The sequence below is a fragment of the Oryzias melastigma genome, linkage group LG16 (genome assembly GCF_002922805.2).
Source record: "Oryzias melastigma strain HK-1 linkage group LG16, ASM292280v2, whole genome shotgun sequence".
NCBI classification, from domain to species: domain Eukaryota; kingdom Metazoa; phylum Chordata; class Actinopteri; order Beloniformes; family Adrianichthyidae; genus Oryzias; species Oryzias melastigma.
Window position 1 is genome coordinate 826,099 of NC_050527.1, and position 23,574 is coordinate 849,672.

At 38.5% G+C, this 23,574-nt stretch overlaps 1 protein-coding gene across 1 annotated transcript in view; it reads right to left on the reverse strand.

Moving 5' to 3' along the window:
- si:dkey-22o22.2 (neural-cadherin) overlaps positions 1 to 21,629 on the reverse strand; it is a 148,052-nt gene extending 126,423 nt beyond the window's left edge. The window contains exon 1 of the mRNA XM_024267063.2: positions 19,461 to 21,629. Within this exon, the coding sequence (XP_024122831.1) occupies positions 19,461 to 20,427 (967 nt within the window). The 5' untranslated portion in view covers positions 20,428 to 21,629. The remainder of the gene's footprint in view (positions 1 to 19,460) is intronic.
- Between the last annotated feature and the right edge of the window lie 1,945 nt (positions 21,630 to 23,574).

Genomic DNA, 23,574 nt, shown 5'->3' on the forward strand with positions numbered 1-23,574 from the left:
CATAAAACTTATAAGTATCTTCACAACTGGAAATTAGATTCAGCAAAATGTCTTAAATCATCTAAAAGCAATACAAAACATTCAGAGATTTAAGATTCCCATAAAAATATTGATTGTTTTGTTCCGTGAACGACAGTTTCCCAGTGGGTTCAAATTCAGTCCAATTCACATAAAACAATATTACGGACTTTCTTTTTCGTAAAGCTTATACTTCACCAGTTTGAGTCCTCCTTCCTGAAAATACAAGTTTGTGTGTCTAACTATCACCCAAATTTTCCTGAAAAAAAAAAATAAAAATAAACCTTTTTAGCCACTTTAAAATCCCCCCCTTCCTTCTCATCCTCATTTTCAAACTCCTGAAGATCATTCAGAAAAAAACCCAACAAGCTCAGGAGATGAAAACTAACAAAAACTGTTTCTGCTGGATCACAGTGAGGCATTTATATTTGACAAGCAGCATCAATAAGTCAGCAGGCGTGTGAATAGAATTGTCTTTACTCCCTCAGAATACACCAGGGATTGTGTGTTTGTTTCTGTGTCCATCTTTGTAGTTTTTATGTTCTAGAAACATTTTCTTTTTGCTTTTTTTTCATATATTTTATTCATAATCATCACAAATGTGTGTATGCATTCACAGAATGGAGGCACTGAGCCACTTCTGATGATTCTTCTGCTTTTGAAAGGTTTGTTAATGAAGAAAATGCAATCTTTGATCTGTGTTTATGGCATGAAGCCACACTGAGACGAGATCCAACTGTGTCCAAACTAGCAGAGCTTTGATACTGATGATTTATTCATTAATTTGCCATAAATGAATGATGATGATGTTATGCAGGATACTGATGCATTCCATGAATAAACTCATTGAGTTTATATATGTAAAAAAAAAATGCTTTTCATTGATTTCTTCTGAATGTAGAGCAAAAGCTCCCGCGGCGCCGTTAGGTGATAGCAGGTCACGGCGGCTGGGCTGGTTGGCACGCTGACACACTCACAGAGGACGGTGAACCCTCAGGGTGTGCCAGAGCGAGCGGTTGTTGTCCTGTCAGAGCGGATTTGAGGCCACAGAGTTTCAAAGACAAACCTGCTTCGTTTTGGATTACGGGCTCTTCTCTGAAGAGGTGAGTGTGTGTAGGACGAGCACCGCGCGTCGTCCCTGAAGCAGGGCGGCACCCAGATGTAGTTTGTTTTTTTTTTTTACTGCAGGATCAGCGCGGCGCTCAGGCCGATTTTCATATCAGGTCTACCTCTCGGGGAGTGTCTCTATTTGGTGTCAGAGCAGTAGGTCAAGCTTAAGCGTAGGTCAGCTGCACGCCTGTCTCTGTGAGGAATATTAAAGAACTTTCAGACGGGAGGGGGCTCATAAACATAAGACTTTGTGACTTTAACTCCTCAAACACTTAGAGTGTGACTCCTTAAAGTGGTTTATCCTAATTCAATTTATGTGTAAGTACATCTGACTCTAAGATGAACAGATAAATCCACTTTTATTTATTTTTTCACCTTCCACATCATAATTAACTTTTTTTCTAATCTTAACTGAACAGAAATCATTTTACCACAAACCTTTTTTTCCCCCAAAATACTTCTCTCATTAACTATTTTTAAAACTTTACCACTTGACTTTTACTAATGATTATGACTTTTTTTTAGCCAAAAAAAAAAAAAAATTTAAATTTGTCTTTAAGTTGCAGCCAAGACTGCTGGCGGAGAGCAACCCCACCCCTCTTCCCGTCACCTGTAACTGTGCTCTTTGTTCATGTGCTCTCATGCTTGTGCAACAAAAATGGCAAACAATATTGGAGCTGTATCTAGACGTACAGTTATGAGCCAGATTTCAGCTCAAACGAGGAAAACAAAGACGTTCATGGATCTAGTCGTCTACAAGTGGATGGATCAGAATGTAATGGACCAGGAAGCCTATGCCCCCCCAATTTATTTTCTACATTACTAATATGCTCTTTTCAAATGACATTTTTTTGTCAGCTCCTGAATTACAACAATTTGAATAAAGATGCAATTTTGATTTCTTATACATGTATATGTCCTCCATCATCAAAATAATGACACAAGAACGTGTTAAAAACACCAAAAACATGATTTTTAAAAAAAAAAATGTTTTACAACAATGTGCATTGTTGAATTTAGATGTGTAACTGTGACAGAGTAGTAAGAGTCTTTTCGAGGCTTCTCAAAAAGTATTGAAATGAACTAATTCTTAAAGCACAAATTGGGTTTAATAATTTGAATAAAATTTAAAAATGTTTCTTTCCTAATTGAACTCAAGAATTCAACAATGTCAACGCACTTTTTTTTTCCCTACAAGATTGTGACCTAAAGGTAGACATTCAAGTTTAGCCTGAACTTTCAGCGTGTGTGTGCTTGTGTATGAATATGTCCGTGTGCTGGAGGAGCCATATGGGTCAGGTACCCAGGGACTGCTGTGTGACAGCTGGTGGTGTCTGTGCATGTGTGTGTTTGTGTGCAGCAGATGGACTGGTCAGGCTGGAACATCAGAGGATAGTCGGTCTGAACTCTGCAGAGAGGTGTTCCTGCTGCGTGCGGCGTGCTGCATGAAAGTGGACCTCCCTGTGAAGTCCAACAGGTCTGCTGTTGGGGATGTTTTTTATTTTTTGCTATTTCCTTGGTAACATTTATGGTGGTTGATGATTAGACGATAGAAGAAATGTGTGCAATTTTAAAATGTTTGGCTATGACAGAAATAATCAAACTCATTTTGTGATAAAAAAATTGCCTCTGCTTTTGAAATTTGCTAAATCTAGATCTAAAACATTATTATAAAGTTATTTAACCATTAGTAATCTCCGAACTCACCAATGTGTTTGCAAATCGGTTATTTACAATGCTGTAGGAATAATATCAACTCAGTATTAGTATAATTTTCTATAAAAATCAAATGTGAAAATTTCACAAAGGTTATTAGCTTTAAAAATTTTGGTTTAGAACGAGCGTAAACGTTCTTAAATATAAAGTAACAACCATTGGAATGAATCTATGGAAGTTTTGGAATATTTTAGTTGAGTTTTTCCTGTTTTTAAGCTATTTTTTATACTGATTGAGTTTTGTTCTTGCTTTTTAATAATTTATAAGGTTTATTCATCTTTACACTTTTGATCCTTTGCATAAAAAATATAAAACAGTTTGATCCTAATTTCTTTAATTTTTGAAGTAAAAAAAAAAGACAAATGTTGAAATTTTCCTTTTTTTTTAATTTCCTGATTTATTTTAAAATAATTAAGCTATATAAAACATTTTTTTTAAAAAGAAAAAGAAGCTAGGATTAAAAAAGGTGGATATCAAGACTTGTAACAAAAATTGAGAGCAAAAGTTGTAAAACACACACAAATGCCTTGGACTAATAAAAGGTTAAGAAGCAAATGCATTGAAAAGCCCAACAATCTTGATTGTTTTTAATTCTTTCATTTATTGGAAAACCATATGAAAACAAAAATGAGCGTCCCTACTAGCCCAAATCAAATTAGGAAACATGTTTTATCCAGTCAAAAGCCTGTCAAATAATCAGATCAAACTGTTAAATGAATACCCCCGGTGTTGTACATCTTGTTAATTATTTTTTCATATCAGTGTAACCCCAAAAGGCTGACTAACTTCAGGCAATTTAAATTTGAGACTTTAAAATAGCCTTAAAGTAAACATGCAATAAACCCTCCATTTGTGTTAATGCACAAGTATGTTAAACATCTCTATTATCAGTCTAATAAGGACAGCCTTGTCAGATGCTGGAGGCGGAGGGAGGTGCAGCAGAAAGAGGGTGACAGGAAGTTCACTGCAATTCTTGCTTAGGCCTGCAGAAAAAAAAAATCCTGCTTTTCCAGCTAGAAACCAAACTGCTTCCCGAAAGTGTTGAATGTCCCCAATATCTTCTCTCCCTCGGCTTAGCAAGAGGTGATAAGCAGCGAGCAGGAGCGATGAGTGTCTGCGTGTCCAGATGAGGCCATAATGAAAGCCCTTCTTCTTAAAGCACTCACTGAACTGCTGCCGCTGCAACCCAAAGAGAAAAACTTTGGAAGAATTAGGTTTTTCCCTCTTTAATTAAAATTATTTCCCTATTGGGGATTTTAATTTGAAAAAATAAATTTCTGGATTTATGTTTAGATGTTGTTTTACAAGCCTTTATTTTGCTTTACAAACGCTTTCAGGCATGCCTCTGTACTATGTATCATTTACATTCATAAAACAACTTAGTTTAGAATAATAGAAGAACACATACGGCAAAAAAAGGATCCTTTAGATCACAAATGGTTACTTTAAAAAATCTTGACTTAAAAGAGTTTGGAAAAGTCATACCTGTGAGAGTATAAAGTTGCTCATTCTGTCAGCAATCTATGTTTAGGTCGTTAGCATTAGCCGTCCTATGAGAAATTCCATTAAACGTTAGCATCAAGCTACCAGACTTTAGCTTTATGTGCTAAACTGACCTATATTTTCATGAATCTATTATTTATCAACTCAGCCCTACTACTTAAAGATTCAAATTAGCATATTTTATTGTGATAAAAATGCATCAACTTAAAAAAATGAAGATCATGTTTTTGAAATAGTTGTTAAATTACATCACTTCTGGTTTTTCGGCTGACATTACATTATAAACTATCGAAGCAAAATAACATTTTCTTGGTTCACAATTTCTTTTCCTATTCATTGTTCACAGCAGTTTAATTTATTTGTAATTTTTTTTTTTTGTCTTTTATGTCATTGTTTTTCCTGTAAATGTTAATGTTCTTTGCAACCAAAAATTCTGTTTTTAAATCTTCTTTTGGGTTTTCTTTAACATTTCAGTTGAAAGAAATGAGAAAAAAAGTTGTGTAATCCCAGTGAAACTTTACTTTTGATCAATTTTCAAGCTTAGCTTAGAAACAACAATTATAGTTCCACTCCGATCATCTTTTGATCTATTGTAAAATGGTCGTCTTTTAATTAGACATAGTTTCTCAAGAGCGGCAGAAGTTAATCAGAAATTTGCCTCTGAGTTGTGGACGAAACTGTTGAGTAAGCCCACCCTCATTTCCCATCATCGACTCGGGCACCCTCACACCTCTAGTCAAACTTTACTGCTGCAACAAAAAATGGCGAGCAATAATGGAGCTCTCCAGGAGTAAAGTTTTGAGCCAGAGGCCAGCTCGGAGGAGGACATTAATGAATCTATTTGTCTGTAGCTGATGCATCAAAAAAAGGCGGAGCAGGGAGACTTTGGCCCGCCCATTTCAGTCACAGCACAACAACTGAGAGTGGATGCATTAGAATGGTTTGCTTGCCAATCATAGATTTTAAGTAACAACTACGAGTTCTTTCAAACTGCACTTTTTTTGTCTGGTTCACCACAGTTTAAATAAATAAATGCAGTTTTATTCTCAGTTTTCTTTATATGTGTCAACAAGAACATAGTACAAACACCAAAAACACTTTCATGTGAGTGGAAAGTTTGTCACCATCAGTCATTTGGTTTGACTGACCGCATAAGAACCAGTCAACAGTAATACAGAGCTCCAGGACAAGTTGCCTGTTGCCTAATGAGGAGATGGCGTGGAGGGTATGTTGGAGGACGATCGGTGATCACCATTTCCCTCTTGTCTCCAGCTCCTGATTCCCCGAGGAGACGAGTTCAGAGCTGATAAGCTGCAGAGCAGAGAGTTTACTTTCAAATCTGCTCTGCGACCTTGGTTTGAAGCAAAGGAAGAGTGAGCCGAGATCGTCTCTTCATCTCCCCCCCTCCCCGTCCTTCTGCCCGATATTCTCTGGGGGGTCGACAAGAAGGAGTAAGAAGAATAAGAGCCCGAGGGAGGAAAGGAAGAGGAGGACAGAGAGAGTGAGGGGAAAGTCACGGGGAGGATTGATGGACAGGCCATGGCTCTGGAGACGTTAAGGTTTTTAACGTGATTCTCCACGCAGCCGGGATCAGTGAAGGTCATAAACCACCGCTGGATAAAACTGAGAGGTCTCCGGTTCATCTTCATACTCAAACAGCTTCTTCCTGTCACTTTTGTGTTAAGTGAGAACTTCAAAGGCATTTGTTTGTTCATAAAACTCATCGTCGTTTCTGATTTTGACTACATTTCTTTTTAAACATTGCCAAAGAAACTTTTCTTCCAAAGTATTTGACTTCTTTTGTTGATAGTTATTGGTGGAGTTTTATTTTCTATCAATCTAAATCTAAAGAGGTGCTGATGCGCTTTTGATGAGACCACGTCTGCAGAACGGAGGTGAACTCATATTTCTTTCCACACCTGAAGCTTCCTCGTGCCTATGTACTTTACTGAGGTGGAGACAGTAAAGCAAAACTGACAGCAGAAAATTACATGACCCTCAACCACATTTATGATCGATACAAGGTGTTAATGGGAGCTCTGGATTTATAGTTCAAAGCGCTGCCACAGCCGATTCGAGCATTGTTCCCCAACCCTCCGGCCTGTTTAATTAGATTAAATTACCAGCTTTAAATGAGTTCACATTTTCCCATTACCTGCGCTATGATCTATGGAGCGCCCAATGTTGATTACAGAGAGAAAAATCCACAAAGCATGATGGACAGCTCCCTGCACCCCCTGAACAAAGGAGCGTCTTCAGTCTGAGGCTTCTTCAGCTTCAGTTGGGACCAGCGCCGGAGGTCATCCCTCCCCCCCGGGATGGCGTTTTACAATGACTCTCAGTGCCAGGAAAGAGGGGTCCTTTAGGATCAAATGAATGATCTAACAGCTACCTCATATTTCTTTTGTTGAATAATACACTATAGTCGAGTTTTATGGGGGCAGCAGTTCAGTGAGTGGTGTGTAGCTGTCCTCCAAGCAAAAGGTTAATTATTCTGTCCTCTGCTCGTCAACATGGGTACATATCCTTCTACAGGACAATGATACTATTCCTCCCCCCCAACGGGCTTACTGATGGGTACAAAAGGTGACTTTATACAGAAAATATATAAACAAATCTAAGGAAACATTGAAATTTTAAGTAGAAAGAATTTGCTAAAATATTGTTTTCTTTTCCTGGTATTTCTGTTGTGTAGCTCCTTGTAGTTTGGTGATGATAAATTAACAAAACTTAACTGCAAGTTAATTACAGTGGTCCCTTGTTTATCACAGAAGTTATGTTCTAAGACTAACCCACGATTGGTGAAATCCACAGAGTAAGATTACAGATGTTTTAAGCCTGTAGAAGACCTCACTACACACTTTGTCCACTTTTCTCAAACATTTTAACACGTCTTTCTTGTTTGAACTCAAAGTTTGAACCGTCATAGGAAAAAGGCCAGTTCTAGAGAATGAAAAAAAATGTATTTTATTGATTGAAGATTTATGTAACACCAACACATTCTCACTCTTAAGTTACCACATATTGACGTTTGGTTAAGGACCCTTCTGCGTAACATTTTGACGTTTTGGGTGTTCCCAACTCGCCATTTTTCGACATGCTGGTTGTTCCCACCTCCGGACCCCAAACCGGTCCAGTACCATGACGTGTAGCGCACCAGTACCAAAATCTAGTACCCTAACCCAACAGAAAAACAAATTTCTAATGAACTTCTGAGACTCTGTAGATGCTAGAAAATGACACAGGCGTTTTGATTTTGGCTAACTGCATAATCCTAACTAAAAGACTGCAATGCTTTAAAATAGCTCAAAAGATGACTGCAGGGGGTCTTTGGATAACACTATGGTGAGACATGAGGTGAACACCTGTTTTAAAGAGGGTGCTCCAAATTAAATTAAATACGGTGTTTGTCCAAATAAAATCAGAAGTTTTATGTATTAAGATCTCGCAGTTGGACCAAAACACTAACATGTGTTTGAAAGTCTGACTTACGCGGTAAACTTTAAACTGAACTGGGCCTCAGTGATTTGTGCAGACATTCAGGAGTTCAGCTGTCCTCCCCTGACTTTGATCTAAAGGAGATAAAACAGTTGATTTGGGAGACAGCAGGGTTTTTTTTTTTTTTTCATCTTTAACCAACTGTGTTGTAGAGCTTTTCTCTATTGTTTTTTTACCCTGTTCTAAATCTAAAATATTTAGTCTCCCTCCTTTGATCCTAGCTTTGCTTCCTTTACCTCTTTTACATAGGTATTTTCAGTAATGGGTGTCCAATGATAATACATATCCTTCATATATTCATTTTTTCTGTTGTGGTGTCACTGTGACCTTTGTGACCTCAATTTCCAGCTTAGTTGCTGCCTCACTCTGATGTGAATGTTTGCCATATTTATTCTACAGCTATTTCTTTTATTCGATATATACAATTAAATATAATGTGTTTTTTCATGTTGCTGTATTTTACATTTTTTCTGTTCATGGACAGCACCATCAGCTGTGCATGTATGGAATGTAAAGAGCTGTCTATATAGTGGTCGGTACTAACTAGCTTGAAGCTAAATTGTTTATCAATACCTTTGGTTCGTGATGCAATGGGCCACTGGAAAAAGACGACCTGTATGGCAGAGCAGGACTTTGGTCAATAAAATCAATTCTACTTTTGTACTTTTACTCTGGGACAGGACAGTTGTACAATTAAATTGATAAGCTATAACTGTATGTTGTCTGAAGCATAAATGTATACTGACTGTTTTATTGCTCAGTTAAACATCCTGAACTCTTAGAATGGACACAACAGCATACCACTATAACAGCACAGCTGTGGAGTTTTTAGAAATATAATATAACATCGTATTCCTTTGACAATCTTAAAAACAATTCGTTCTGACAACTTTAATTGTTTCTTTAAGTCTTGTTTTCATTGAGCGGTCTGGTACAGTGCGGTCCGGTAGTGCGGTACAGTGTGGTCCGGTACGGTGTGGCACGGTGCAGTATGGTGCGGTATGGTGCAGTACGGTGTGGTCCATTATGGTATGATGCAGTCTGGTAAGGTGCAGTGCGGTACGGTGCGGTCCAGTATGGTGCGTTACGGTGCGATCCAGTATTGTGCGGTCCAGTCCGGTATGGTGTGGTCCTGTATGGTTGAGGTCCAGTACGGTATAGAGCAGTACAATATGGTCCGGTATGGTGCAATCCAGTATGGTGCGGTACAGTGAGATACGATGCGGTCCGGTACGGTATGGTGTGGTGTGGTCCGGTACAGTGCAGTCCGGTGCAGTCTAGTACAGTATGGTGCAGTCAGTGCGGTCTGGTATGGTGCAATCCAGTATGGTGCGGTCCGGGACGGTATGGTGTGGTCCGGTACAGTGCAGTCCGGTGCAGTCTAGTACAGTATGGTGCAGTCAGTGCGGTCTGGTATGGTGCAACCCAGTACGGTACGGTGCAGTCCTGTGCGGTACAGTGTTGTGTGGTCCAGTATGGTGTGGTCCGGTCAATATGGTGCTGTGCAGTCCGGTACGGTCCAGTAAATTGAGCGTATTATAAAGTACAGAAAAATAAACACTGTTGACCCTTTCCTCTTGGGGGCCCTCATCCATTGTAGGTCCATTGAAAAGTGGAACAGAACTTTTGGGGCGGAGCCTCTGTAACCCCCTATTGATTGGCAGTGATGACGACATTAGAAAGCGCCAATATAGCGCTCATTTAAGTTAACGTTACCAATGTTTGTAAGCATTCAGGTTCCCGCAATCTTCTTTCAAACATCATTAGATGTACCAGAAGTAAAGCAAGAAAAAGACGATCAGCTGGAGGACCTGCATTGTTGTTGCTTTTCGAGTCGTCGCACAACAATGACACGCTAGCGGTCTACACCGTGAATGCGCCGTGAAAACAAACTGGTCAGTGGAAGCAAGGCTTAACTGAGTGGAACCGTTCGCCAAAATTAACTGGTCCGTACCGGACCACTCAGTGGAAACGAGGCTTTAGAAATATAGGTGTTTACACGTGACGGCATGCAATGAAGAATGTAGCAAAAACGACTTGGAAGTTGAAGTTCCAGTTTGCACCACTCTAAAGTCCAAACAAACATTGCTTTAACAATCATGAATTCAAAAGACGTCCAACAGAAACAATCACACAGAAAGAAACCCCCACAACAGCTTTTAACAAGCAAAAGCCACTCCCAGGATGATTTGTGGTACAAGTCACTGCAACTCTGTGAATGTCCTTTTTCTGGACAAAAGCCTTGATCTCCACGTATAAAATATGTCTCCTCTTCAAAAAGCAGCCGGCTCTACCCTCCAGGACTCGCATTACAAAGGTTATGAGAATCCATAAAATGGCTCTTATAGTTAACAAGCACCGACCCAGCTGGTTTGTCAACAGAAGATTCTAATAAAGTGTCTTGAAATAAGATGCATTCCCCTCAAGCAGGTTTTGTGCAAATAAAAAAAGCAGGAAGAAAGATGGCTGATGCGTATTCTGTAGTTTATGAAAAACTTTTTTTTTTTAACAGGAGTGTTGTGTGATGCAATCGGTTGTCTGAGATTCTCAAAATGCAGACAGGCCTGCAGATTTTTGACCTGCTAGAAAGGCAGTTTATCAGTGATCAGCAGCAGCAGCAGCAGTGTGGTGGGAGGCAATTAGCAAGAACATGTCAACACACACAAAGACAATGAAGTGTAACAACCTGGGGCATGTTAGTGTCGCAGTTTGGATTATGGGAGTGGAAAGCAGATGTGCAACATCTCTCACATACATGTTGACAGCAAATGAACAGGGAATATTCATTAGAATTCTGTTAGACAAACTTACCTTTGAGCTGATTTGGTGTAAACAAAGGCCACGACTGATGCATTTGTTAGGTTTGTGGAATATATTTAAAAACAACGTGATTATTCTTTTGTTTCCCTTTTAGTAATCAGTTCATTACTGAGCAAGTAGGGAAGATGTGGAAAGATTGAAGGACAGAACAAGTAGAAAATGGGCAACAGTGATCTCTGTGTGTCATGTTATGATTTCAATCTAATAAATTTAGTCTGTTTTGCACAAAGTATTTGTTTCCACAGAGATGTTTACATGCTTTTTGGGTCTAATTCAAAGATAAAACACATACAAAGCTCTTGTGTTTGTGTGTGTTGTGTAGTGCTGCATCAACTGTGAAATTCTTTTGCAGTCTCGATGAAATGACCTTGTCCTATTTGGTGATTGGTGACAACTTTTGCCTGAAGTCAAAGCTGATTGGCTGTCGATAAGCTATTAGCACAAAAGACAGACACAAACTATTGGGTGGAAGAGAGATGAAAGGCTGTGAAGAGATAATGAAGACAGGATTGTGATGATTAGGTTCCAACTTTATCAGTGTTTATTAATTATTAAAGCTAGGGTTATTAAAAAATATGTAAATATAAGGTATTCCTGCTGTAAATCTATCATTTATGATAGAGATGTTGTGGTTTATTGACTTTGGTTGCATAAAATCTTGCATAATGAATTTTGTAATAAGCTGATATGAAAACACATAGAGTACAGGTGGAATATTGCTCTGCTGTTTACACTGACTTCACATAGTGAATAACAAAGCAAACATTGAAAGCTATTTTTGTGTTATATACAGGGTTCAAATGTTGATATCAAAATATGAAGCAGATCTCTTTATACTAGTCAATGTTAGCACATTAACACATCCAATAATCAAAATAAATGAACAAGTTAATATTCGTTGTGATACTATCCTGCTTATAACATGGTCACTTACAAAATAAATAAATATTAAATCGATTTTTTGATTTTTTTTTTAGGTTTAGATTGCTTTTTCCCAAAAGGAGGACCGCCTGATAGGTAATGTGGCCTGTTGTCACGGTAACACAACAACGCGTCGCTGAGCGGCAATGACCTTGATTGCAGCAGCAAAAGAAAACAATATATTTGCTGATCATCATGACAGGTTAAATGAAGCATCAGTTCAGACAGAAAGTTCACCTCTTACTGCTCGTTTTTACCCAGATCATGAAGGAAAAGTTTGTTTTGAAGAAGTCTGCACACATGAAACATCGTGACCAGAACTTCTTTTTTTGGGGTTGCGTCCACAACCAGCAACCAATCAGAATCGAGCATTCACACATTGTTTCTTATGGCTGCATACCAGCATCTTTGTTTTCTTGGAGTAATAATGAAGTCTTTAGAATTCTGCTCATCTTACTGTTGATGTGTTTTTTGAACACAAATTGCACATCTGAGTTAAATCTTTAAAAATGTAAACACTTCTGACAATAAAAATGAAGGAAAAATGTTCTATCTGGCCTGTTTTTGTACAAAAGTTGCACATTGTCGTAAAAAATGTATCTCTCGTAAAACATTGTGATTAATCGTGATTAATTGTTGTGATTAATCACAAACCCAAAATGTGATTAATCTGATTATTTTTTTTATAATTATTGTATATGCTATATGCTTCATGTGAATCCTGTAAACATAGGACTCGTACTTAGACTTTGACTGATACAGTTCACCTATTTAGAAAAAGCTGAAATTCTGAGCTATGATTAAAAAAATGTTTTTTCAGCATGTTCTTGTTGCATTTGTCTGATGATGGACTTTATCAAAAAAAAAAAAAAATTCAAGTCAAAATTTCATTGCTGAGTATTACTGCTTGTTTTAAAATAAAATATTTTTACTTTCCTTTAATTTTATTTTAATGATCACATTTTTTGCATTTCCTTTGATTGTTTCTTTTAATGTTTTATGTAAAGCACTTTGAATTGTCTCTGTACATGAAATGTGCTATACAAATAAACTTGCCTTGCCTTGCTTTACTATTAAATCATTGTGAATCAGGAGCAGATTTAAAAAATGCAGTTGGAACAAGAACGTATTTGTGATGTAGAAAGTACAGTGGGTGGGGCCACAAGCTCCCGGCTCCATTCCAATCCATCCACTTGTAGATGACTAGATCCACGGTTATGCTTTTTTTGTCCAAACTAACATCTGGTTCAACTGTACAACTGGATAACTCTGATGTTGCTGACCATTTTTGTGGCACCAGTAATGTTAGGTTGGGGCTGTTAGCTTGGAACAGTGTAAAAACAGATGGATGATGGGAAGTAGAGTTGGGCTTACTCTGCGCCAACAGTCTCACCCACAAATCAGAGGGGTATTTCTAATTAACTACTACCACTCTGCAGAAAATACCTCCCATAAATGCAAAAATAAAATAGCGTTTTTGGCTAAAAACAGATTTATCACAATTAAAAGGCCATTAGGAACGCTTCTAAACCTCATCAAAAGATGATTGAAGTGGGACTTAAAGAATTTATTTGAAAATATTTGTGCTTTAGAAGGTTTAAGAAAGAAAATTGCAATGTTAATAAATGTAAGCACAAGACTAAAATCTAAAATGATGGCAGACAATAGACAATGCTATTTTGAAGTGAATTCGTGGCAAACCAAGAAAATAGAAGCATGAAAATTGATTCTGAAACTAGTTTTGTTCCCTAAAAAAGTAAAATTTTCAACAATACAACAAAGTATCACAAAAACATTAGATCTGTATTTAGCCTTTCCGTATTTTTGGTGCATTTAGAGCTCATACATTTCAAACTGATAGATTTGCAGAATGTTGTAAATAATTTATGTACATGCTGTTGCTCTACTCCCTTTTGAAAAGGTCACGCTGGAGCTTTAGTGCATGGTCATAATAATTTATCCTCAAGCACTTTGCACATACCGTGTCTTTCACACTCACATGCACACACATGTATCCTTGAATGGTCATCTTCTTGAGGACATTCATTTAACTTTATAAAATTTACCTGCAAGGGTCCAACATTCATATTCCTGCCTTAATGTATTTTTAATTAAATGAGGCCAAACTGTTCTCTGTGCTTTAAATTGTTTTAACTCATCTGGTCTATCATGATTTCCTGAAACCAAATAGAGAAGCAAGCGCAAAAATGCGAGCACAAACAGACCCACACGCATGCACACTGAGACAAGTGTGATCAATGTATGTGTTACTGACAAACAAACAGAGAAGTCACTGTGAAGCCGAGCAGCCTCAAGGATACACAATCCTATAGTGTCACCAAAACACACAGACACACATGCGCACAAGCATGTGGCGCTGTGGCAGGTTGCTTCAGGCCTTGGGCTAAATCCAGAAATAAAGACAATATAATAAATGGGAGAAAAAAAACTGTGTCTCTTTGTCACCTCAAGGCTGCCAAGCACAAAAAAATCTGCATAAAACTGACAGAGCAGGGTCATGTTTGTCTAATAATATGCATTTTGTGTGCATGTGTGTGTGTGTGGTGCTTGTGTGTATTTGTTTATTTCATAGAAACACTTTTTGGCTAAAACAATTAATAACAGTTACCATCAGTGGAGCTGCAGTTTAATGAGGAAAAAGGGCCCGTCGGTGTGCAGGCAGATGCACAAATTGCACCCAAAAGGAAATATTTTCTCATCTAAATATGCAAATGTGCATTTATTTAATTTAATGAGACGGCAAAAATAAATAAAAAAATAAAAAATGGAACCCCATCCTGTAAAGATGCTTTCAGTTATTGCAGTTTTATTCCACCAGCCTGACTTTACCAATATTTTATTGATGATAACAATGTTGTTTACTTTGTTATTTTCCATTAATCCTAAATGAGAAGATTAAAGGTCAACTGATAATTTAAAAGTATATATATAACTTTCCCTTTTAGAATGTGTAAACACTTACCTGTTAGAGATTATTAATAAATAATATATAACTTAAAAAATCATTCATTTAATTCATTTAAAATTAAAACAAAAATAATCTATGAACTGTGAATAATACTGCTCTTGATCCTCTATATTCTGCTTCTAACTTAAAATGTGCTCAGGTTGTGTTTGGTCTGTATTCAAATGGACATTTCTGCTCTGAACCAAAGCTTGTAAACACAACCATGTGACTAAAGATCTCTTCAGTCATTGGCCAGGAATTAAGAGGGTGGGGCAAAGCAACAAGAGACAGAATAATGGAAGTTATATTGCAATCTTTGTGTGCCAGAGACAATATTTTACTTTTTTTAATCCTTATGCTATCCTCTGCATGTTCACATTAAAAGTGGGGTCATTTAAGTGAGGAGTAAGTAAGTAAGGAGTTTAAATGGCAAAACAAAAAATGTTTATTAGTAATTAACTAAATATCGTCTTGGCAGCATCGCCAAATGTAGTATCGCAATATTTCACTAGATCGATATTTTCTTACACCTCTAGTGTCTAACAACCTGAATTTGTGAGCATTTTACAATTATTTTGAGTATTTTTATTGCAAAATACAAAATGATAGTGATTTGCAAATGAAGATATCTTTTTAAGCTTTAGAAAAAGCAGCAGTGATGCAGACTTTAAGACAGTCCGATTTAAAAAAAATCATTAACAGGAGGGAACCGCCCGAGCAAAAGTGATCACTTTTAGAAATGACAATGTACTCTACAAAGGTTTTTGTCATTAAGAAAAACACTGATAGACTTTAAATAAGAAAAAAGAAGAATTTAAATGTTTGCTTGGAAGTTATTGTGGCTTTTTTTTTTTTTTTGCACCAAAACATTCATTTCTGACTGTTTTTAAAGGTTTAAATCTCAGAAATGTAGGGAAAGTTAATATTAACATATTAAAGCTAAATGAATTTTGACATTTAAGAGAGAGTTAGGTTATTAATTAATGTGGTGGTTATCAGAAGCATTCATGCATGTCTAATATGTGATCTATAGCACAGAACAGCACCCTCATCAATGCACGAACCTCAACTGTTTAAATAAATTCCATACTGGATTAAAAACCATATTTAAAGTAAAAAAAATAAATAAAAATATGTAAAAAACTTTTGGCTTGCTGTTTATCTTTATTGTATACACTTGTTTTTATGGTGCCAATCATTTCACCGTTTAAATTAATCAATTTATGCCCACAGAGTTTATATAAGTGTACAAAAGCACTTCATTTGCTAAAGCCGTGGCCTCTGTGGATAAGAGGGCAAACAAGCACGTCAGGGAATATTTACATTTATTCAGAGTCAAGGATAAAACAGACTGAGTAAATTTGCTGTCGTGTGCAGTGACGGATGGGATGCCTGAGAGTAAAGCAGACCTCTGTATGTATGAGTGTGTAAGAGTGTTTGGATAATGCAGATTGCCATTTGTGCTATAAAGCTTTGTGTGTCAAAGGCAGCAGATGAGGATTTCAGAGGATTTTGGGGGTCTGGAAGATGGTGAGAGGAAGGGTGAATTCCCGTAGGACTCATGACTGTCATCTCAGAATGTGAACACAAACTGATGGGACTTTACTTGCTGATTGGCTTAGTTTAAAAGAAATGGCCAAATGGATTGGATCAAAATCAGAATCAAAGCAGGTGGACACAACGCAGGCCGACTCAATCACCCGGTCAGTTTACAGCACGCTCAACGCCGTAGCGACCAAATCATGCCGTCTTCCTCCCAGCCACAAAACCAGAGCTCTGCAGTCTGCTTTAACACAAACACAGCTTCCGGTCCCACTGTGTGTTCCTAGAGGAGCTCCAGGTGAACAAACACAACTAATTTCTGCAAATAAACAACCAAAATTACGTTTGGATTGATGAATTAGCCAGATCTGACCAAACCGTCAAGTCCCTCTCACCACAGTCCAGATGTGAGGACTGAGCTCTTTAGGCTCTTGGTTAAACATTTGTTTTGAGGGAGGAAGTGTCCTCTGCTGCATCTGGATGTTGTTCTATCCTGTCAAACAGATCAGATCTGCAAGGCGTCAGCGCATTTCTGACTGACATCATGTTGACCAGCAGTCCTGATGAATACTCTTAGATTTCTTAGCTTTGCTGAACTCCCCCCACAGCACCATGTCGGGGGTTTGGGGGTTTAACTGCAGACTGAAAGAGCAGTACCCGTCTTTACAGAAATGACGGAGTAGTTGAACATGAAATAACTGAAAACTTTAAACAAATCTTTGTTTTTTTAAATGATTCGTCTCTTTAGTGCTTTAGGTTGTCAAAAATCTGTAACTGATCTTGTTTTATTTAAAAATGGAAAACAAGAGTAAGACGCTGAAGGAAGCTCACAAATAGTTAATTAAATATTGTCTTGTCAGCATTTTAAATTGATATAAGTATTGCCAAATGAAATATCACGATATATCACCAAATCGATTTTTCCTTAGTTCACACTAGACCAGCAGAGAGGGGCTTCTTCCTCTTCTTCTTTTTCTTTATATCACGTCTGTCACCTACAGTTGGAAGAGGCTTGGTGTGAAATGTCAAATCTCATGACTTTTGCTCTTGGCTTTTTTTTCCACAACTGTATTTTGATAAATGAAAGACTTATTTCCTGCCAGGCACAAACCGCAATTATTATTTTCTGCTTCAGGATCAATTTTCAAACGGTTGGCACTTCTGTAAATTAAAAAGAACACCGTCCATACTACCAAATTCGAGTCCCAGATTGGTAAAAGTTCGACATGGTTTAACTTTTAACAGATATTTAAGGGGAACTTGCCTAAAATGGATTTGTGCATAGACTTTTCAGTGGCTACTTGAACGTGCGTTAGCGAGGGCGGTGTAAACGTAGCTTCACAGACATAATTAGACTCTTGTTTTTAGTAGGGATGGGAATCTTGAGGCACTTCATGATTCAATTTCGATTCAGGAGGAAACACTTCAATTATGAAACAATTATCAATGCAACTTTCAGTCAAAGTAAGTAAATATGGAATTTTGACCTGACAGAACTTACACACAACATGACTTTTATCCAAAGCCAATTGGGTGTCGAAGCTGAAGTTGGGCTGATCGAATGACGTGATCTGCAACGTCAGCCATGTTTATGTACTCTTAAAGAAATGTTCAGCCTTTAGTTCTGTTTTTTTTTTTTTTACTATTACTTTCAATTATATTAATTTTTCTGTATTATCAATTATTTAAAATTCACAAAATGGGGCAGAATCATTTATGGATTGTAAATGATGCATCTAATAATTCATTTTCCCCACCCATAGTTTTTAGGCAAGAAAGCCAACAAATTTTGTTTATATAGCGCCGCTCCCAAAAAATATCGCAGAGTATTTGACAATGCAGGTCACAACCTCAGTGGGAAAGATTACTGGTAAGGCCAAACACAGGCGCCATGATGCCCTCCCCTTCCGGGTAGGACATGATGGCGCCCAGCAGATGGTCCACACCAGAGTTCAGATGAGCTTTCACATTTGCCTGAATGAAACAGACTCATATGTACTAAACAGAACCAGTATGAATGAACCCAACCACGAGATACCACAAACAAATCCAATAATAACTGGACTTATTGGATGCTTTATGATGGAGCATTTATAATTTTCTATTGTTTGGAGAAAAACAATGTATTTAAGAAAGTAGTAGACTAATAATCTGAGAGTAAGACCTTATTGTGAGATGGTTCAAAAGTTAACCACACTCGCAAACTCTTCAACCACAACAATGAATGATTAGAACCAACAGTAATGCATCATGAACAGCGAACAGAGGACACAGCTGAAGGACAGACTTGAACAATGTCAAAGCTCTTCTTTAACAAGAGGCTAACCTAATAATCTCCACACAGGTGACGGATGAGGAAAGTGTTTTGGGAGGAACTGACAAAACTTATTTTCTCTTGAAGGCTGAGTGACCTTCACTGATACAAATGAGAGAGTGCAGCGCTGCAAGAGCACACGAGGGAAACTAGTTCTGCACTTTTATAAAATACCTTTAACCACCTGAATAATCAGATTCAGTCAAGGCCTTCTGGAGAGCCATCACTCCGGAGGAAGATGTGTACTTTTTGTTAACTGTGAAGGTAAAATTTGTGCGTTAAGTCTTCAGGGGAGTGTTTGCTCTGCCTCAGTCACCTAAAACACCAAACACTGTCACTTCTGTTTGTCCTTGAACAACCTGCCAACAACACACACCGGCTGGCCCTCTCTCTCTCTATCACACACACACTCTCACACACACACTTGGCAGCCTTGTGCAGAGAGGTTGTAAAGAATGAATGAAAGAGTGGAAAGTAGCCGTTGACGGTTGAGGTCAATTTAAACTCTACTGGAAACAAGCCAACACAGACGCATGCAGCCGAATGAATGAATGCCACTCAGTGCTTAAAAGGAAAAAAAAAATCCTCCATGCACTTTAGATGGAAATCGTTTTTGAATTTGATAGAAAAATTCAAGGATCAGAGAGCTGTCTTTGGGTTTTGTGCATCAATTTATGATTTTGACCTTAGACCTCTTGATTGAAAATATGCAAACTTTTGGTCAAAAATTTTAGTCTGAAAAAGTTTCCCTTGAAGCATTAAAGTTTGACTTAAGGAAAAAAAAGATCAGCACATGGGCATAGTCCTCAAAACAAACCAAATTTAGACAAAATCAACTAGACTGATCTCAATTCAAGTAAAAACAAGTGCTTCAAATAAACCCAAATTTAAGAAATAAACTTATGAAGTATGTGTACAATAATCTGAACATGTTTTTTAATATATTCTAAAATCCAAAATGGATAGATACCAGTGAGAGGTAACACCCAAAGCAGTGCGCATTTGTTTAGTTTGCGTCTTTACGCACGCACATTTGGACACTTTGCTTACCTCGGAGATTTTGGATCTTCACTGCCACCTCCACCGGCTCCCGCACATTACGCGCCAGGTACAGACGCCCGGAGTCCCGCTCGATCTGAACAGGTGACTCCGCCTCGGAAATCACTTCAAACCACCGCTGATCGAACCGTTGGTCCGGCACCGTGAACAGCAGGTCCCCCACTCTCAGGTGATCTGGAACGGTGACTGTGTAGGTCACATCCTCGTGGAGGGCGCGAGGTCTCCGGTGCGCTCTGCCGGAGCGACGCACGGTGACGCGCAGGAACACCGGCTCACCGATCAGAGCAACATCTCCGCCGTCCTTTACGCACAGACGCACTGTTGTCTGGCTCACACCCAGCAGGGATCCAACAAGCCTTACCTGGCCGGTTTGCGGAACCACGTGGAGCAAGTTGGATTCGGGTGATGCGTAAAAAGTTACGCGTCCGTTCTTCTCTGCGTCGCCGTCCTTTGCGTCAAACCGAGCCACCTCGGTTCCAAGAGGCGTCAGCTCGTCCACTTCAACCGTCTTGTTCCCGCTGGTGAACCGGGGGATGTTATCATTCCTGTCGGATACCTCGATCTGAATAACAGCTGCCCTCCTCTGACACCACGGCAAGTGGTCCACCACCAGTTCGTAAATAGCTATAAACTCTCTGTCCAGAGTTTTGGCCGACACCAAACTCAGGTGACCCCGCTTCTCCCGGTGCCCATGATGATGAATGAGTCTAAAATCAGACGCATAGTCACCTTTCAGGCTGGCGTTGAGATCCGCGGCGGGCCAGCATGCGCCTACGAGCGGAATCACGACCCCGTCCACCGGCGTCCCAGCCGGAGAGTTCTCAGGTATGTGTCCGAAGTAGCGCGCAGGGTGGCCGTGATGCGCGGAAAGACGCACGGGTGACACCTGAAGTAGCAGCAGCAGCGGGAGCAGGTGGAGGGCACGCAGGAGAGCCGGTCCTGTTGCAGCTTTAGTCATGTTTCCATCAATCCAGTTCCACACGCAGGAGACAGCAAAGTGTCCAGGAGAAGCTCTGCTGTTTCAAGATGCTCAATAAAAACACTAACCAGACTGTTTCTATCAAAAAGAGAACAAAAAACGTTTTCTAAATGTTCAAGTTAAACGTTCATTAATTTCGTTAATCATGACTTGAGCAGGAATTGAAGTTCCTCCAGAGCGCAGGAGAAAACAGCATCCGTGATGCGGACACTTCCCTCCGCTTTAATCACTTCAAGCTAAGGACTTTTACGCACGGATCATCCAAAAGGAGTGCGCAGCATGAGCAGTAGTAGCTGTGAATACTTTTCTCTGCAAATATTAAACTGACATTGAAGTCCAGTGCTCTCCAGCACAGAGGATGCTGATGATGCGCGAAACTGTTCCACAGAGTCCAGAGCGACTCCGCCAGAGAATGCATCAGACTAACTAACGGTCACAGAGACACCAAACTCGCTCCATGTGGCTCCGTCGCACCGCCCACTGCCCCCAGCTGGGAGAAACCAATCACTGAGCCGGGGTGAGCTGAGTGACAGGCCGTGAGGTCCGCCCACTGGGTGTCTGCCTCCAATGCGAGAGAGATGCGGTTCTAACGGAAAATTATGAGTCGTTTATTGTCTCTCTCAGACAGAAATCCCAGCTCTCACTCTGGTAATAAATATGATGCTTTACTCTGCAGTTATTACACAGACTATTAGTCATTTTATATTTAATTTTTCCCTATAAGGTAAAAGGGGTTTGCAAGTTTGGAGCTTCAGATAAATCAGGCAACACCATTAGTGTCTTAATGCAACAGAAAATAATGAGTGAATTGCATTCTTAGAACTTCGGCACCTATGCAACACTCACTCACAGATTTTTAAGATGCTTTTCAGCAATTATGCACGTTATTCACGCTTATAATTACAAAAGTTTGATAAATATTGAGTGTTTTCTATAAGAGATCGATGTGCTTTGGAGTTCAGCCTAAAATGTATAGAAATTTTGCAAAAATTAAACCTAATAGCACTTCAAACATCTGGGTTTTATGAAGGAACTGCACTGTGGACTTGTGTTTAGCGCTCCTTGCCTACGACGGTCCTGGTTGGAATCCCGGCTGGGTCCTTTCTTTGTGCTGTTGGTGAGTTTTCTCCGGGCATTCCAGCTTCCTCTCACAGTAAAAACTTTGGCCCAGTATGTGATTGTGTGTGTTTGTGACATTGTGTGGTCCTGTTTGGGGTGTTCAACAATAGCCAGGATAGGCTCCAGCTACCCAGTGACCACTAAAGAGATGTGGGTTATGAAGATGCATGGATGGATGGTTTTTGTAAGTCATAACCGGCATATCTCTCAATTATTAAAACATATTTTTCTTTTAGTTTTTGATACATTTAATGATTCATTTATGCATCTATTAATTTTATATTAGGTCAGTTTTCATATAAACATATAATATATATGCTTTGATAACTCCAAGGGAAATTGTTGGTTCTGCTGAAAACCCCATGTAGGATTAAAAAAAAGATAAAACTGATAAAATAACATTTAAACATCATAGAAGTAGTTAGGATTTGATAAATAATAAATATGAGTTAAAAGATAAAAAGTAGGGTTGTGAATGTGCGTTAATGCATGCGATTAATCAAAAAGAGTTAACGCATTAATATTTATTAACGCAAATTAATTACACCTCACAGACTCAGCGGTTCAGGATTCCACGGTGTGCGTTAAAACCCTTTGTTGTGTATAATCCCACTCATGTTATGGTCTCTTACAAAACAAGTAAATATTCGTTTGGTTTTTAGTACTTTAATCTTGTTTTTTTGTTTTTTTTAGGTTTAAATCGCTCTTTAACAAAATGCGGTCCTCGGTCGCTGAGCCTCGACTATCTTGGACTAATACTGCCGACATAAAGTCTTTAAAGCTCTTCTTATCTTACTGTTGATGTGATATGTACACAAATTACATTTCTGGGTTAACACTTGATAAATTCAAACATTTCAGACGATGAAAATGAAAGAATTATTGTGATTATTTACAGATAAGTGGTCACAAAAAGCGATTATCATGATTAAATTTTTCCCAGTATACGATTAATTTGTTGCATTTTTTTAATTGATTCCCAGCCCTAATAAAAATTCACTAAAATATGCTAATTATATAAAAATCATGATATATATGTTTACATATACAAAGCAGAGCTAGTCCAGTGATTTACTCTAATCTTGGACAGTGGAATTGTAGAGTCTGATGGATCTCGGTACAAACAAATTTGTGGGTTAGATGAAAAATAAATGTTATTGTAACCTTATCAGCTGGTTCTACTGATCATATTTTTACTAAAGCAATGTAAACGTGTTTTTAGAATTAAAAAAATGTACATTTCTGATCAAATAACGTGCATTTATTGATGATAATCTGTGTTCTTGTCACGCACCCATTCTTCTTCTCAGTTTTGAAGTTTTTGATTGTTTGAGTTTGATCCAGTCCAGATAAAGGGCTTTCTTTAAAATGTGCCTGTACCTAGTTTACGGTTTTCTGGCTGCAGCGATGGCAGCAGCTCTGTAATTTAGCAGCAGGGGTCTTTTCAATAGCAGGGCAAATTGTTGAGATCAATATCTTCCTTTTTCTCTTGGAGCTTCAAGGATTGAAACTGATGTAAGATCTCATTTTTCACAGACATTTTCCTCTCTGCGAGAGATCAAATCAAGGCTGTGTGTGTGCGTGTGTCTGTGTGTGCCATACAGGAAATCCCTCTGAAGTTTTCAAAAAAATGAGAAATTGTATGTTTTTTCCCTCCCTTTTTTGATTATAAAAGCAAATTGAAAACTGTCTCAAGTCTTTGATCAGAGGAGGAGAGGAAGTGAGTGAAAAGATGAGAAGGGAAACCAGCAAAAAATAGATTTTTTTTAAAAGAAAGCTACAAAACATCATGAGCTTCTACAATTTGAGAATATTAAAATTAAGAACCAAACTGAGACGGAACCCAATAAATTGTTGTATTTACATTTGAGGTTCAGGTTTTCCACAATCCGAATCCTGTTGGTCTCATTTAAAGTTTAAGTCCTTTTAGGTGTGTGAAATTAGATCCCCACAATCGATCCATTCCTTGAGAGAGTGGTGAGCTGCAGACGCCGCCGTGCACGGGAA